Source organism: Sapajus apella, unplaced genomic scaffold (assembly GCF_009761245.1).
Source record: "Sapajus apella isolate SASKATOON/1434 unplaced genomic scaffold, GSC_monkey_1.0 scaffold6, whole genome shotgun sequence".
Classification (NCBI taxonomy): Eukaryota; Metazoa; Chordata; class Mammalia; order Primates; family Cebidae; genus Sapajus; species Sapajus apella.
In genome coordinates, this window is record NW_022436946.1 from 43,282,992 (window position 1) to 43,300,332 (window position 17,341).

General features: G+C 34.4%; 1 protein-coding gene and 1 non-coding gene across 9 annotated transcripts in view; one reads left to right on the plus strand and one right to left on the minus strand.

Moving 5' to 3' along the window:
- Positions 1-17,341, plus strand: part of ATG5 (autophagy related 5) — a 179,585-nt gene that overhangs the window by 19,515 nt on the left and 142,729 nt on the right. For all 8 annotated transcript variants that reach the window (XR_004267922.1, XR_004267923.1, XM_032275141.1 and 5 more), the window contains one exon: positions 13,467-13,545. Coding sequence is in view for 6 of the 8 variants with exons in the window: in XM_032275141.1 (XP_032131032.1) it covers positions 13,467-13,545 (79 nt within the window). In the remaining 2 variants the exon portion in view is untranslated. The remainder of the gene's footprint in view (positions 1-13,466; positions 13,546-17,341) is intronic.
- On the minus strand, positions 2,158-2,261 carry LOC116549813. Its single transcript, XR_004268091.1, has one exon. It is a non-coding gene; the product is annotated as a U6 spliceosomal RNA (small nuclear RNA).

Below are 17,341 nucleotides of genomic sequence, written 5' to 3' on the forward strand. Positions count from 1 at the left end.
TGAAGCCTCAATTTAGCTTGTAAAGTAAGTGATTGCTAACTCATCACCTTTCAGTTGCTGTTTTATTCTGTCCCTTGTGGTTATTCTTGTATTCAATATGGTTTATATTTTATAAGTTTATGGGTGAATAGTGTTTGGACCCATTTCTTCCTGTCACTGCTGAACAGTGATTTTGGCTTAAATATTAATATACCATATTCTTACTTTATCAGTATTTTTATCCCTTTGGAAAGTCTTTTATTAAAGAGTGGAGTTCTTTTCCCTTTTAGAGAGCTTATGTGAAAGTAATTATATTCAGGTGTCTTCATTGTAGTTTTGGGGGTGTTAACTTTTTATGTATTATATCACTTCCACAGTTGTGTCATGCTATAAGCTCATTATGGCAAATAACTTTTGATGCATCTTTTTCTTTAATGTTTTTAAGTATTCCATATATATGAGGCATGAATAACTTCCAGAGTGATAAATATAATCCAGGGCCTCTGGGCTTAGTCATGATCTTTTCTCTCTTTGCTACCAATAATCGCAGTTTTCTCTTATGTTAAAACATCTATCTCCCTGGAAATAGGCTATCAATGTAAGACTGTCTGGCATTTAAGCAGTGGGCTTCCTAAGATAGGATAATTCTGTGAATTTCCATCAGTGTAGGAGAGCAGCTACCACTGAAGCGTTGGAAGACTTGGACTTTTGAGACCATGCAGTAATCTCAAAGATAGAGAAGCATTTATTTGAGTTGGATAATAACGTCCTTCCTATATTTATTCTTTGGAGTTTTAAAGAAGTTCAGGTAGGAAAGGAAATTAGTCGCCAGTTAAGATAATTCATAAGTGAGGGAAGAAAGAACAGAAATTGATGTTTCTTCTCTCTTTATAACCTTGTCCCTGATTCTGTCCCCTAATTCAATTACTTAAGTTCATCTTTTCATACAAGGTGACAGTTCTCAGTGAAAAAAAAAAAAACAAAAAAAAAACTAAAGTCCTAGACAAATCATGACTTTCATCATACTCAGATAGTAAAAATATGACTTTATCTTCCTGTTGGTAGGACATAGATGAAGAATATTGGGGCTTTGTTTTTTTTAAACAAATTTTTGGCTTTAAGAATTTTTTTTTTTTTTTTAGAAATAGTATGTATAAAATTAGTTATAGATAGTAGCAGAATGGAGCATTCTCAAAACAAGTTGTATTTTTTCTTTACTGTTAATTCTTTCTTACTGTTCTTTGTTTTTCTTACTTGGCTAACAGACTCTGTGTGAGAAGGAGAAAATAATCCCAAACATATAATTAATGTGAAATTTAAAAAATAATTAATGTGGAATAAAATTCTTTTTGGGGAGGGGTGGGGAGATGGAGTTGCCCAGGCCGGAGTGCAATGGCATGATCTCAGCTCACTGCAACTTCCGCCTCCCGGGTTCAAGCAATTCTCCTGTCTCAGCCTCCTGAGTGGCTGAGACTACAGGCTCTTGCCACCATGCCCAGCTAGTTTTTGTGTTTTTAGTAGAGATGGGGTTTCACCATGTTGACCACGCTGGTCTTGAACTTCTGAACTTAGATGATTCACCTCCCTGGGCCTCCCAAAATGCTGGGATTAAAGGCATGAGCCACCACACCTGGCCAATTCTTCTTTATTGGAGTATAGTTTGATGAGTTTTTAAACAATTGTATAGAGTTATGTAGCTACTAACACAGTCAAGATAATAAGATATTTAATGTCACAAAATTCCCTGGTGCTCCTTTATAGTCAGTTACCTCCTTTTCCCCCCAGTTCACAGCAATTACTGATCTAATTTCCATCTCAGTTGTTTTACTTTTCTCAGAATGCCATATATGTGGATTCATGCAGTATATAGCCTTTTGTGTCTGACTGTTACCTCGAGTAATGTTTTTGAGGCTCATTCTTGTTGCATGTACCAGTAGTTTTCTTCCTTTTTATTGTCAAATAGTATCCTGCTGTATGGTTGTACCACAAATTGTTTATTCATTAACTGATGTACATTGGATTATTTCCATCCGAGGGCTATTTTGAGAAAAGCTGCTGAAAACATTCACCCAGTGGTCTTCCTGTGCCAGACCACATGTATTGTAAAAGAGAAAATTTTAATTTTGTTTTATGCATCGTTCATATATTTTTTATATTATTTTTATAATTTTAAAAGAATTTACTATGGATCGCTTCACGAATTTGCGTGTTGTCCTTATGCAGGGGCCATGCTAATCTCTGTTTTGTTCTAATTTTAGTACATGTGCTGCCAAAGCGAGCATGAATGTTCATTGTTAGTGTGTAGAAATGTGATTGATTTTTGTGTTCTGCAACCTTGCTGAACTCACACACTAGTTCTAGGAGTTTTTTTGGTAGATTTTTTGGGATTTTCTATGTAAACCGTCTTGTCATCTGCAAATAGAAATTATTTTCGTGTTTACAACCTGTAGGCCTTTTATTTCTTCTCTTTTTTTTTCCTTATTGGAGTGGCTAGAACTTCTAGTGCTGTGCTGGATAAGAGTGGTGAGGGTGGACATCTTGTGGTGTTCTTAGTTTTATGGGGAATATATTAGTCTTTCACAATTACCATGAATAGGTATTGGATTTTGTCAGATGCCTTTTCTGTGCTAATTAAATGATTGTATCACTTTTCTTCCTTAGCTTGTTGCTATAATATGACATTTGTGGATTTTCGATGTTGGACCAACCTTGTATATCTTTAATAAATCCATTTGGTAATGGAATGTAATTAGTTTTATACATTGTTGGATTCAGTTTGCCAAATACTATTTTGTTGAGTTTTGTGTCTTGCGTTCATGGGAGAGATTGTAGTTTTCTATTTTTCTGTTGTCTGATTTAGTATTAGGGTTATACTGTCTTTATAAACTGAGTTGAGAAGTGTTCTCTTCTGATATATTTTCTGGAAAAGATTGTGTACAAGTGCTGTTAATTCTTTAAATGTTTGATAGAAGTCTCCAGTGAAACCACTTGGGTCTGGAGTTTCTTTTTGGGGAGCATTTTAATTACAAATTCAGTTTCTTTGATATATATAGATCTATTCAGCTTGTCTATTTCATCTTCATTGAGTATTGGTAGTTTATGGGTTTAAGAGAGCTGGTCCATTTCTTCTAAGTTGTTGAATTTATGAACATAGAGTTGTTTATAGCATTTCCTTATCTGTGAATGACTATAGGATCTATAGTGTTGTCTTCATGTTTGTCAGCTTTGTTAGAGGTTTACCAATTTTATTTATTTTTTTGAAGTGCCAGTATTATGTTTCCTGGATTTTTCTCTACTTTAAAAATTTTCCAGTTTTGTTGGTTTCTGTTTTTTTTTTTTTTTTTTTTTTTTAATTATTTTTTTTCTTTTGCTTGCTTTGGTTTTATTTTGTTTTTTTTTTTTTTTCTAGTTTCTTGAAGAGGAACTTAGGTTTTTTTTTTTGAGCTCTTACCTTAAAAAATTTTTTTTAATTATAGTAAAATATATGTAACAAAATTTACTATCTTATGGTAGTGTTATTTACATTCACAATGCTGTACAACCATTTAGTGTTATAAATGTCTGTTTCAGCCATGCTTTAGTGTAGTCCGTAAATTTTGATATGTTCTGTTTTTGTTTTCATTCATGTCTATGTATTTTTAAAATTTTCTTTTGAAGCTTTCTTTTGGAACCTTAGTTGTTTTTTTTTTTTTTAACAAATAGGTTCAATTTCCACATTTAGTGGTTTTTCTGTAATCTCTTCATTATTGATTTCTAGTTTGATTCTATCGTAGTAAAAGAAACTGCACACTGTAATTTTGGATCTTTTAAATTTGTTGATATTCCTCTCCGTTCTTGATTCCTTCATCATCCAGCCTGTAAACCTGATTCTGCCTTCTAAATATGCCTTAAGCTCCCTGCTTTGTCTTTTGGGATTCAGGTCCATCTGATTTCTCACATGGATTGTTTTAGTAGCCTCTTAATTTGTCTCACTGCTTTTAATACTATTACCTCTAGTTTATCTTCCCCAGTGCCATAATTTTTCTTTCCGAAATGCAGATCTAACATTGTTATTCTCCTCAGGAACCCTTTTCTGACTTCTCATCATCTGCAATGTAAAGCCAAACACTATAGCATGATGTGTGTTTAAGGTTGTCCATGATCCCACTTCTTTCCAGGTGTACTAAACTACAGGTACTTGTTTTAATGAATCTTGGATAATGTTTTGGGCTTCTTTTCCTTTGCTCATCTTTGATAAACGATTTTTGCTCTTTCCAGCATCTTTTTTTTTTTTGGGGGGGGGGTCGTAATTAATTATTCATTCATATATTCCTTCCTGTAACTCATACTTCTAACTTCTAGCTTAAATATGACCTTTTTTTATGGTTCTTTTTAGCCCAAAGTGATCATTTCTACCTTTGTGCCATCTCTACACTATGTGTGTGCTAAGTATATACTTGTCATTTTATAACTGTATATTGTAACATAATGGTTATTAAGAATGCCGACTCTGGAGCCAGAAACCAGGTTTGAAATCCCAGCTTCATCACTTACTAGTGGTAAAAGCTTGGGCAGGTTATTTGACCGTTTTCTTTGTTCGTTTGTTTATTTTTTGAAACAGAGCCTCACACTGTCACCGAGGCTGGAATGTGGTGGTGTGATCTTGGCTCACTGCACTCCTAGGTTCAAGTGATTCTCTTGCCTCAGCCTCCCAAGTAGCTGGGATTACAGGTGCCTGCCACCACACCCAGCCAATTTTTTGTATTTTTAGTAGAGACAGGGTTTCACCATGTTGGTGGGGCTGGTCTCGAACTCCTGAACTCAGGTGATCCACCTGCCTCGGCATCCAAAGTGCTGGGATTACAGGTGTGAGCCTCTGTGCCTGGCTGACCTTTTTTAAAATCTGTTTTCTAACCTGTAAAATGGCGATAATAACAGTACCTTGTACTTCCCATAAGGTTGTTTCAAGAATTCAGTGAGTTAAAATGGGTTCAGCATCCCTTATCCAAAATGCCTGGGACCATAATGTTTCAGATTTCATATTTTTTCAGATGTTGGAATGTTTGTATTATATGCTTACAGTATTCCAAATCTGAAAGTTTGAAATGTGAAATGCTTCAATAAGCAGTTTCTTTGAGCATCATGTCAGTGTTACAAAAGTTCAGATTTTGTATCATTTGGTTTTTGGATTTGGGTTGCTCAGCATGTCTACACGTAAAGTTCTTGGAGTAGTGTCTAGCACAAAGTAAATGCTCAGTAGGCCGTAGCTTTAATTGTCAATATCATAGTCTGTCTCCTCTTCATATTTATTATTACTGTAAGTGCCTAAACATCTGTGTGGGATGTTTGAGCAGGAGCTTTGTACCTTAGCCAGTAGCACAGAGGAGGTATAAGTAAATGTTTATTCTGTGAATGGGTGAATGAATGAATCCAAATTTACCCCTTGCTTTTATTTAGAAAACGGAGACTCACAAATATATGAAATAATTTGCTCAAGTAAGTTAGCACTCAGATTTTGAGAGTATCTGTTCAGGGCTCTTTTCACCACACCTGCTAACATTTTGTTTTAAAATTTCTCTCCTATCTTGTATGTTCTAATTGCATATGTCAATTTATTGAAATTAGAATAAAAATTAAGAAAAGTGGTATGCTTATAATGAATACCCAATAGAATTGTTGTTGATTTGTAGAGGGCTCACAAGGAGGTTATGTCTGATGCTTTATCTTTGTATCTTTAGCTTTTAAAAATTACACGGGAAATGGAAAGTGCTGGTCTAACGCAAAATTGAGTCTCTATCTTCAGACTGAGATGTTAGTCAGCAGAGGGTGCTCTAACATTGCATTTTAAGGGGTGAAGTTTCTTGTTACCATAAGTGGTGTTCATATTTTATATTTGTTATTTTTATATTAGAATTATTTTAGGAAAACAGTTCTTGGTACTTCTAAAGAATACTTTGTAAGTAAACCCTAATTTTGGTTTAGATCTTAGACCTTCGAGCACAAAATTTAGAAAAAGCTTCTCATTTTGTCAACTATAAAATAAATATCCATAATGGGAAATTTTGCTCTGTGCAGATTGACTTACTTTCAGAACAGGTTGTGAAAGGAAGAAGTTGAAATTACTTTTTGAATTGGAAAATATATATATATGCTTGAGCTGCATGATTTTGGTCAGTGACGGACCACATTTAGGATCATGGTCCCAGAAGATAATTCTTTTTACAGTATCCTTTCTATGCTTAGATACGTACATACTTATTGTGTTAGAGTTGCCTAGGGTATTCAGTGTAGTAACATATTGTACAGGTTTATAGCCTAGGAATAGTAGGCTACACCATGCAGCCTCAGTATGTAGTAGGCTATGGCATCTAGGTTTGCGTGAGTATACTGTGATATTTGAAAAGCGAATGAAGTTGCCTAACAGTGCATTTCTCAGAACATATCCATGTTGTTAAATGTCCCATGGCTGTATTGATGTTGATCTTAAACATAAACGTAATAGAATGACTCAGAATTTAATACTTTTTGTGAAATTTCAAAGGAAATTTTAGCAAAATGCTTTAGTGAAAACCTGTGTATAATTTTTAAAAATACACTTAACATTTTAATCATAAATACTGAGCTTTTTTTTTTTCTCTCCTATTTCCAGTCTTTTTAAGGTTGTGGAACTGGAACTTAACCTATTTATGCAGGAGGTTGCAAGTTTTTGTGTATGAAAAATCAGACCTTGGCAATGACCTTGAACAGTTGGTTATACAGAACTCCCACAAGCTTAGCGTTCCAATAATAAAACACTAAGCATACATGAATTAATGTAGTCTGTAAACTAGATTGTTGAAATGTGATTTACACCATTTTGTATACATGGTATCTCTTCATTATTTTTGAACTTTTTCATATATAAGAATAGGCTTAGAAAGCTGTGAAACACATTGCTTCTCTATCATTTGTGTTTGTCCCGCATATAAAGTAAGGCAGTATTCACAGCAATCATCAAATTACTTTGGTTTGCATTTGTAGTTGCATGTTTGCAATTACAATGAAATGTAATCCTGTTTCCAGTGACTCATAATGCAGCAAGTTTCCGAATAGGAGGCATTTATTTTAGTGACGTGAGCTTGGGCAGTACTTCTCCAGTATGGGGAAAATTCTTTCGATGCTGATTTTAGAATACTTGCATCAGTTTGCTATCTCAGTACAGATATTTAGACAAGAATCATGTCCCTTCTGAGAATATCCATTATTGTACACCATGTGGCAATGTGCACATGTACACACACATGTGTGCGTGCACGCACACACGCACACACACATAAATGCAGTAATGAAAGAATAAAAAAGGAAGCAAAAAGCAAAGAAATATTAAAATATATTCCTTTTGAGGATTGAATATGGAAGACTAGAGCAATGTAAAGAAGAAAAAGAATAAAGTGAAGAAATAGACTTATTACTATTCTCATGCAGTCATTTTCTATAGGGCAATAAATTGAGCCTTTAGCTAGTTGGGTCCTCTTATTTACACAGAAAATACAGTTCTGGACAAGAGTTGGTGTTCTGTATCCATGGATTCTGTATCCATGGATTCAACCAACCATGGATTAAATATTTGGGGGAAAAAGCAATAAGTAATAATAATACAACAATAAAAATGAAACCACAAAAAATCCAATATAGTATAACAACTATTTACATAGCACTTACATTGTAATACATATTATAAATAATCTAGCAATAATTTAAAGTATATAGGAGAATCTGTGTAGGTTATATGTAAACACTATGCCATTTAATATAAGAGATTTAAGCATATGTGGATTTTGGTATCCATCAGATCCTGGAACCAATCCCCCACATGTACCAAGAGTGGACTGTATTCCGGGTTCAAATCCTTACTACTTTTTCTAATAAATTTAAGTTAGATGGCAGAAGTAGCAACATAATAGCTAATAGTTGCATTATGATTTACTTATAGTTATGGCTAATGTGGTTTCTGTGTTGTGGGTTAGAAGCCTCCTCACAAAACTGGATATAATATCTGTTTAGACAAGTTGCACAAATTAGGACTTTTGAAATCATTGATATAAATCAGATTATAGTGTAAAAGAAACTCAGTGCCTTTAATTTTTGCCAGTTCTGTTTTCTTTTATAGATTTTCTTGAGAATCAATAGATTAATCAGAAATAAGCGATCTGGGAACCAATAAATTCAGATAGCATACTTGTTTGGAATTAATATCTTTGTATCAAAATAATTCAAACATAAACATCTGTATTGAACCACATGTGAATTACAGAATTTGATAATAGAAATAAGTAAATGGTTATTTTACTCCCAAGTTTTTCAGGTTCATTTTTATTTTTAAAAAATCACTACAAGATGATTATTCTTTTTTTCTTTTTTTTTTTAAATGGAGATGAAGTCTCGCTCTTTCACCCGGTTGGAGTGCAGTGGCGCTGTCTTGGCTCACTGCAACCTCCACCCCCGGGTTCAAGCTCTTCTCCTACCTCAGCCTCCCGAGTAGCTGGGATTACAGGCACATACCACCACGCCTGGCTAATTTTAATTTAATTTTAAGGAAGCATTTGTTTCAGTTTGTCTCCTAATTCTTTATATATCAAGACAAAGGAGTCATCATCCTTTACCCTCTGGGACCAATGAAAATTTAAAAAAATCTTTAAAGATTTTGGCAGGGTCTCACTCTGTTGAGTACCATGCCTGGCTAATTTTTTTTGTATTTTTTGTAGAGACAGGGTTTTGCCATGTTGCCCAGGCTGGTGACAAACTCCTGGGCTCAAGCAGTTTACCCACCTCAGCCTCCCAAAGTGCTAGGATTACAGGCATGAGCCACCATGCCCAGCCCCAATGAACTTTTAAAAAAAAGGTTGTGAGTATATATGTACTTGTATGTTATATATAAATATATAGTTATATATAATGTATATAAAATATATTATTACATATATAGTTATATAATTATAAAAATATATACATAATATATAATGACATATAAATATTTATATATATTTGTAATATATATTATGTATATTTTAAGTCATTTTGCAAATAATTTAGAGAAGTTAGAATAAAGGAATAGTGTATGACAACTTTATTAGAAATTTTAATACATGTTTAAATACAGATAATTCACATTTTCATTTCATATTTTCCTTGTTTTAAGGTATCTAAAATGGCCAGCATCCCCTGAATGCAGCTAATTGCTCATTATATTTTATACTTTCAGATACACTTCTGAGAGGTTCTACCTTATTACTTCTGGCTCTTCTTGCATCTAACATATTAATAATACTTGGAATTTTTAAAACCCTTGACAGCTCATGAGTTCATTGTAAAATATTTTCTTTTTTATATGAATAAACACCAATTAAACTGATCAGTACTTCTTTTTCATTTCTACGAGATCTAATTCCTTCAGTCTTTGTATGTAAATATGCCTTTTGCATTTGCCCACTACCAAATAACTTTGGGTGTGCAAGTAGCATAAAAGATGAAATAATATTGCGACACATTCTTTTAGTAAAATGGGAAGGTCCAGGTTTTTGTCTTAAAATATCATGTAATGAAGTCTTTTCTGCTGATAAGCTGTTATGATCACCATATGTTCCTTTTGTCCTTGGAAGTACATTGTTCTTCTATTAGTTCTTGAGCTCTGTAAAAATTAGGATATCATCTAAAAACTCAGAGTTTATTTCACTTAAATGATCTATTTCACTATTGTCAATAAGTCTGAAGTACTGCTGTCTCTCTTTGTATTTTATCCTGATTTATGTAATAATTGTGGAACATCTTTCTCTGTCAGTTTTTTTTCTCTGCCATTATAGGTAGAAAATGAGAAACTTGGGATTTTCAACTCTGTTAATGATAGCTAAAAGCTGACTCCAGAATGGGATCTGCATCCTTTTTTTTTTTTTTTTTTTTTTTTCCCTTAGACAGAGTCTCACTCTGTCACCCAGGCTGGAGTGCAGTAGCACAATCTTGTCTCACTGCAACCTCTACCTCCTAGGTTCAAGTAATTCACTTGTCTCAGCCTCCTGAGTAGCTGGAACTACAAGTGCATGCCACTATGACCAGGTAATTTTTGTATTTTTAGTAGAGATGGGGTTTCACCATATTGGTCAGGCTGGTCTCGAATTCCTCATCTTAGGTGATCCACCTGCCTTGGCCTCCCAGAGTGCTGGGATTGCAGGCTTAAGCCACTGTGCCCAGCCTGCATTCTTATTTTACACTTTCTTGAAAGATGTTTCAATACTTCAGGCAGCACACTAAGAAAATGAAAGCAGGGTACATTCTTGTATCATCCTTGTAGGCATCACGTTGTTTTTTCAAACTGTTACTGTTTTAGTGTTTTATAGTATAATTGGGAATAATTGACAGATAGTAATGACAGATAAGTTGTAGACTGATGAAATAGTAAAATGTTTCAATATATAGGAAACAATAAGATCATTAAGACCCTAAAATATATCTTAGAATTATAAAAGGATCCAGTGGATCCGTATGGTAATTACTAGATGGAGTTAAGTTTTATCTTTTTTTTTTTTTTTAGTGAGTTTTTTCTGTTTTTTTGGAATACCTTTAAGAATGAATAAAAGTCATGAAGTATCAATTATTAAAATAGAACTGCTGAAAAAAGAAACTCAGAACCTAAAATTTGCTCCATTGGATCTTTATGTTGTACCTAGGGTTAGTCTGTGGACTTCGATGATTTATGCGTTCAACAGCTATTTATTATCTACTTTGTTCAAGATTCTCTGAACTTATAGTTTTCTCATTTTTAAAATATTGAGGGTAAATAATAATTGATGATTGAGTCTTATGTTTAACTTGAATTCTGATCCAGATATTTACTTTAAAAGTTATTTGGGCTGGGCACAGTGGCTCACACCTATAATCTCATTACTTTGAGTGGCCAAAGTGGGAGGATTGCTTGAGCCCAGAAGTTTGAGACCAGCCTGGGCAGCACAGTAGGACCCTATCTCTATAAAAATAAAATAGCCAGGCACAGTGGGACATGCCTATAATCCCAGCCACTCAGGATGCAGAGGTGGGAGGATTACTTGAACCCAGGAGGTCAAGGTTGCAGTGAGCTCTGACCATACCACTACACTCCAGCCTTGGCTACAGAGTAAGACCCTGTCTGAAAAAAAAAAAGAAAAAAAAAGGTTATTTGCTTTTATATTATAGATTGCTTTAAGATATGATATTTGGTTTAGAATTTGCTTACAAATTCACAGAAGTGTTTCATACATTTGTTAATGTCAGGGAATATGTAAAAAACTGGTTTCCTAGTCATTTTATGTGATCTCTAGTGAATCTTATCTAATAGATTGCCTATTTATTTTGCTTGGTGGAATTCTTTGTAATTGTATTCTCAGTACTGTTTAGAATTTGGAAAGCAATATTCTGTTACTTTTGAAATTTTAAATCTTTTTTCATGAAATCCAAGTAAATCAAACTTTAATTAAGTGCCTATATTCATCTTTAACCCTATTGCAGATACCTAAGAGAGATGTTCTAAAAAATAAATTGAAGACATTAAAATGTCTGTTTTGTAAAAGTATAAGGCATTATTTAGAGCTTGTACAATTGTAATACTTCAGAGAAAAGGATCAGAATTGGATTGAATCTGTAACTTGTCTATAATGCTTTGTGTGTGTGTGTGTGTGTGTGTGTGTGTGTGTGTGTGTGTGTGTGTATTTTAATTTTAGGTTTTGACTGAGGCCAGAATTTTTCCTGGTTCCAGAATTTTCTTCAGTATTATTTTCTCCATATGTAAGGATTGATTAGAGAGAAATTTCAGGGTTATTATGAAGAGATATAACACATATAAGACTAAAAGTACCCCCACTGTTTTATTTTTATCAACAGGTAAATTTTTTTTTTTTTTTAAATCTTGAGACAAAGTCTCACTCTGTTATCCAGGCTGGAGTGCAGTGGTGCAGTCTTGGCCCACTGCAACCTCTGCCCCCTGGGCTCAAGAAATTCTCCTGCCGCAGCCTCCTGAGTAACTGGGGCTACGGGTGTGTGCCACCATGCCCAGCTAATTTTTTTAAATTTTATTTTTATTTTTGGATAGAGACAGGGTTTCACCATGTCAGTCTCAAGTACTTGAACTGGTGTGGAACTCCTGACCTCAGGTCAAGAGATCCACCCACCTTGGCCTCCCAAAGTCTTGGGATTGCAGTCTTGAGTTACTGCACCTGACTCACCCCAAATTCCTACCAAATAAATACATGATCTGTAGAAACTGATAACTTTTTCATAATTAGGCAAACATAAGCAAGAATAAATTACACACACACACACACAATTTAATATATAAACATTTGGTGTGTTTTCAAATTTTGCAGGTCTTAAATCTAGGAGTAACTCATTAATATAGTATACAGATAAAGACAGGACTATGTGTGACACCAGGAGTAGTCTTCTTTTTGCCTTTGTTGTGAGTACAGGTTGAGCATCCCAAATCCCACAATCTGAAATCAAGAATCTAAGACTACAAAATCCAAAAGCTTTTGAGCACTGACATGACACTCAAAGGAAGTGCTCATTCTAGCATTCAGATTTCCAGATTTGGGTTGTTCAAATGGTGAGAATATAATGTAAATATTCCCAAAATTGAAAAAAAAGAGCTGAAATCTGGAACACTTCTGATCTGAAGCATTTTAGAAATGGGCTACTCAACCTGTATTATTTAATTCTGATTAACCAAGTAAGCTAATTCACTTTAGATTTTTTTAAAGGATGACTAAAGGTTTGTCCATTGAAATCTACAACATTTGTATTAGTCATGTTTATTTATTGCTAAGTAATTTACTTCACTGTGAGTAATAGTTATATTAGGAAATGTTCTCTTATTTCAGAATTTATTTTTTTAAATTTAGAGTTAGGTTTCATAAAAATATTCAATGGCTCAGGAAAATGTTGACATTATATTATGTGAAAAAGGTTATAGTACAGCTTGTAAAGGATAGTCCTAATCTATATTTAGAGGTGTATGTATAGGTAAAAGACTGCAAATTTATATGCCATAATAATAGTAATAACCACAGAATAGTTTATTATTTGCATGTTTTTTAGGTGCTCATCTTGGTTCTTACAGTTTTTTAAAATTTTAAGTTCTAAAAGTAAAAAGCATATTTAAATAAATTTACAAAAACCAATTTTCCTTTATGAATACTGGGATGATAATTAGCTGCAGCAGTACTGTGACATAACAGTGCACATGGCTGATAAAGAATGCTTTTGCCCACAATCCCATTGTGCATATTGAGGTTTCTGTGGAAATGAAGTGGTTAGAAGGAAGCCACCTGATGCCTGGAAAATATATCATACTAGCCCAGGCATGTCAGTATAGAATGTAGCTTTCCTGTAATTTGTGATTAAAGCCCCTGACATTTGGTGTTAAAATATGTGTTGGAAATTTATTTTGGAGTTGTAGTTATACCTTTACATGTTTATTTTCTCAAAATATACTCTTTCATTTTTAGGCATTATCCAATTGGTTTGCTATTTGATCTTCTTGCATCAAGTTCAGCTCTTCCTTGGAACATCACAGTACATTTTAAGGTATAGTTTAAATAGCATTTCCCCTTTATCCCCTTTGTGATACATAGTAAATAGAGTAGAATTTTGTTTCTTTCTTTTTTTTTTTTTTTGTTAAGCGAAGTTATTTATTGCTTTTCCCATGATACTCTTTTAGTTGCTAAGCTTCAGTGAGTATTTGTCTATAAGATACTTTTCAATTTTTTCCTGACTCTTGGCAGAAACACTTAAACTTTTAATGTATAAACTCCTTTTCTTAATTAGAGCTGAATATACTGTTTAAAATTTGAGTTTTTGAGCCAGATGCGATGGCTCATGCCTGTAATCCTATCACTTTGGGAGGCTGAGGTGGGAGGATCTTGTGAGCCCAGGAGCTCGAGACCAGCCTGGGCAACATAGGGAGACCCTGCCTCTATAAAAAATAAAATTTATGAAAGTTTTGAAAGTTGGTGTTAATTTTTTTAAAGTCAGCTAGAAAGAACAAAAATCCCTCATGTCGATGTAATTCTAAGGTCATTTCAATTGAATTAAGAAAAGGGTTAGGAGATGAAAATCCAATGATTTGACCTACCTCTGTTTTGAGAAATGTTCATTCCTGTAGTTTTTAAGACCAAACTAAATTTAATGTGACCTAATTTTGTCTCGATATTTTATGAAGCACTGGTCTCTCATTCCCCAAACCACCTTGCTTCTGCTCTGTCCCCCACCCCCAATTCAAACACCGTTTAGATTTTGTGATTGGAAACACTTACGTTAGTTGATCACGAATAGTGATTCCCTCTCAAATAGCAATGAGGGGTTGGAGAGAGGCATGTAGAGTTTGAAAAAGTCTTTTAGGTGTCTGAGTTTCTTTCCCATTAGGGCTGTCCATTCATTGTTACTGCCCAAAGGGTGCTCATTCATTCTTCATATGATGCTTTTCCTTGTTGTTTTACTGAATTTGAGTTTGTGGGTCATTAGAACTTATTTCCATATACATTTATAATGTGCTTTGCACAATACCATGTTGCTGAATACCTTAGTTACCAAAGAATAGTACAGATAGAGCACATAGTTCTGGTATGCATGAATTTCAGTTACCGTGTTACAGGCAAAACAAGGAATGCTTGCATATTCAACAATTTAAGTTTAGAGAGGTGTGGAGATAAAACTACTTCAAACATATTAAGGATGGGGGTGCTATATTGCCTAACAGGTCTTTACTGTTAATGTTGGAAAATAATTTCAATAATTAGATTTTTGTGTGTGTGAAAAATAAACGCAAATACTTTGAAATCTAGATGAAAATGTATCATAGCTGTCTGTTTATTTATTTATTCACTCATTCATTCATTCAACAAATATGGAGATTTTTCTGTTTGCTGGGCCCTGAAACCCTTTCAATGGATTCATCAGGTCAAATCTGTTTTCATGATATAATAATATCAAAATGTTACTGCCCCTTCCCATTGTGTTAACATTTACACTGTTACGCAAAAACAATGGTGGTTAAAACTGTGGGCACCTTAGCACAACCTTTACTCTTTTTTTTTTAATTGCATTTTAGGTTTTGGGGTACATGTGAAGAACACAAGATTGTTGCATAGGTACACACATGGCAGTGTGATTTGCTGCCTTCCTCCCCATCACCTATATCTGGCTTTTCTCCCCATAACCTTTAATCTTAAGTACATGTCTTTTTAGTAACCTGCATGATGGAATGGGAAGTACACATAAAGCTATTCTGTTGCATGCCAAATATGGTTGTTTTGAGGGAAAGCAGTTGTGCCATTGTTTGGTTGCCAGCTGAACTCGTCTCTTACTTCCGTGAAACACCATTATTTTACTTGAAAGAATGATTGACAGACAAATTGTGGTTGTTGAGACTTTGTTATTTGTCAGACATTTTCTTGAAAAAGAATAAAGTGAACCTCTCAGTGCAGAGAAAACAAGTGATGGTATTTGTTGTCAATGGTAAAATTTGAACTTTTAAGTGAAAATTAGAATTTTGGAAAACATGATGCCACTGTGAACTTGAAAGCTTTATTATTATTATTATTTTTTTTTTGAGACGGAGTTTCACTCTCGTTACCCAGGCTGGAGTGCAATGGCGCGATATCGGCTCACCGCAACCTCCGCCTCCTGGATTCAGGCAATTCTCCTGCCTCAACCTCCCGAGTAGCTGGGATTACAGGCACGCGCCACCATGCCCAGCTAATGTTTTGTATTTTTAGTAGAGACAGGGTTTCACCATGTTGACCAGGATGGTCTTGATCTCTTGACCTCGTGATCCACCCGCCTCGGCCTCCCAAAGTGCTGGGATTACAGGCTTGAGCCACTGCGCCCGGTGCTTTATTATTCTTAAATAATTTTCTGAAGAGATTGGTGGTCATTTTAACACCTGATATCTTAAAATTTTCACATAGTGAAAAGTGTCAACATTTGGAAATCTATGTAAATCAGTCAACATTTCCAGATTACCAGTGCTTGATATTACAAGATTATGCATGTGTGAAAACACCCATTAAAAGTTCATGTGTACAAAAAAATCCCTTCAAAGTGCAACATTAGAATAAGAGATTTTAATGTAACAATTTAAAATGTTCGTTGATAATGTTTCAGATTCCACATTATTATTACGATAAACTGGATGGGCACGATACTTCACACCTGCAATCCTGGCACATTGGGAGGTCGAGGAAGGAAGATTAAATTGCTTGAGCCCAGGAGTTTGAGACCAGTGAGACCCCATCTCTACAAAAAGTTTAAAAATTAGCTGGGCACAGTGGTGTCCCCCTATAGTCCTAGCTACTTGGGAGGCTGAGGCAGGAGGATCACTTGAGCCCAGGAATTCGAGTCTTCAGTGAGCTATGATCAGACAACTGCACTTCATCCCGGATGACAGGGCAAGACTGTCTATAAAGATAAACAAAGAAATACATAAATAAAATTAGCCAGCTATGGTGGCATACACCTCCAAGTGCTGGGATTACAGGCGTGAGATGCTGCGCCCGGCTGAATTAATGTTTTTAAATGTTTCAGCTCTAATTTCTAGTGTAGTAAATATCAGTAATATAATCCACATAAATATAAACTCTTTGGGATCCTTAGTATGTCATACATTTTCTTCCAAGTAGAAAAGTTTATTAGAGAAATCAAATAAAAAAAAAGACTCTTATAGTTAATAAGGAAATTGTAGAGAACATTTAGAGTTTATTCAAGCTACCTGTGTGTTTCTTTCAGCTGTTCTTACTTACTCTTTCTGATCCTGGCCTGTTATAGGAAAATTATTGCCCAGATTTTTTTAATAGAAAAAAATTATTGCCAGATATTTTTTATAAAAAAAAAACTTTTATAGAAAAATGAGTATATACTAATATATACTCATTTAGGGGAGCGTAAGGACCTAGCTTACCTCAAAGGTTATCTTCAGGTGTTTATTTGATTGCATGTACTGACTGGTTTAGTCCTACCTCTATTTTACTTGCCTTATGATTCTTGATTGATTATAATGAAACTGGGTGTTAATTTTGAGGCAGAAAAGCAATGCTTTTAGTGAGGAAGCAGTTTTTAAAGGTTGTAGAAAATAGTTCATTCATTCAACAGATTGGATGTATTGAGTAACAATTTTGTGTCGCTTGATATGTCTGCATTTATCTTCTGTGGTATTGTATTGATTATGCCAAATAATGTTGGTGTTTTAACCAGACTTCTTAGAATTTCTTTTACAGTTGTTTTCAAAGGTATTAATAGATTTTGATTAGATTTTGTGCAATATTAAAGATTGTGAGAGATCTCCTTGCCTCTGCCACACACACACATTTGGATTACTTTGTAGTTC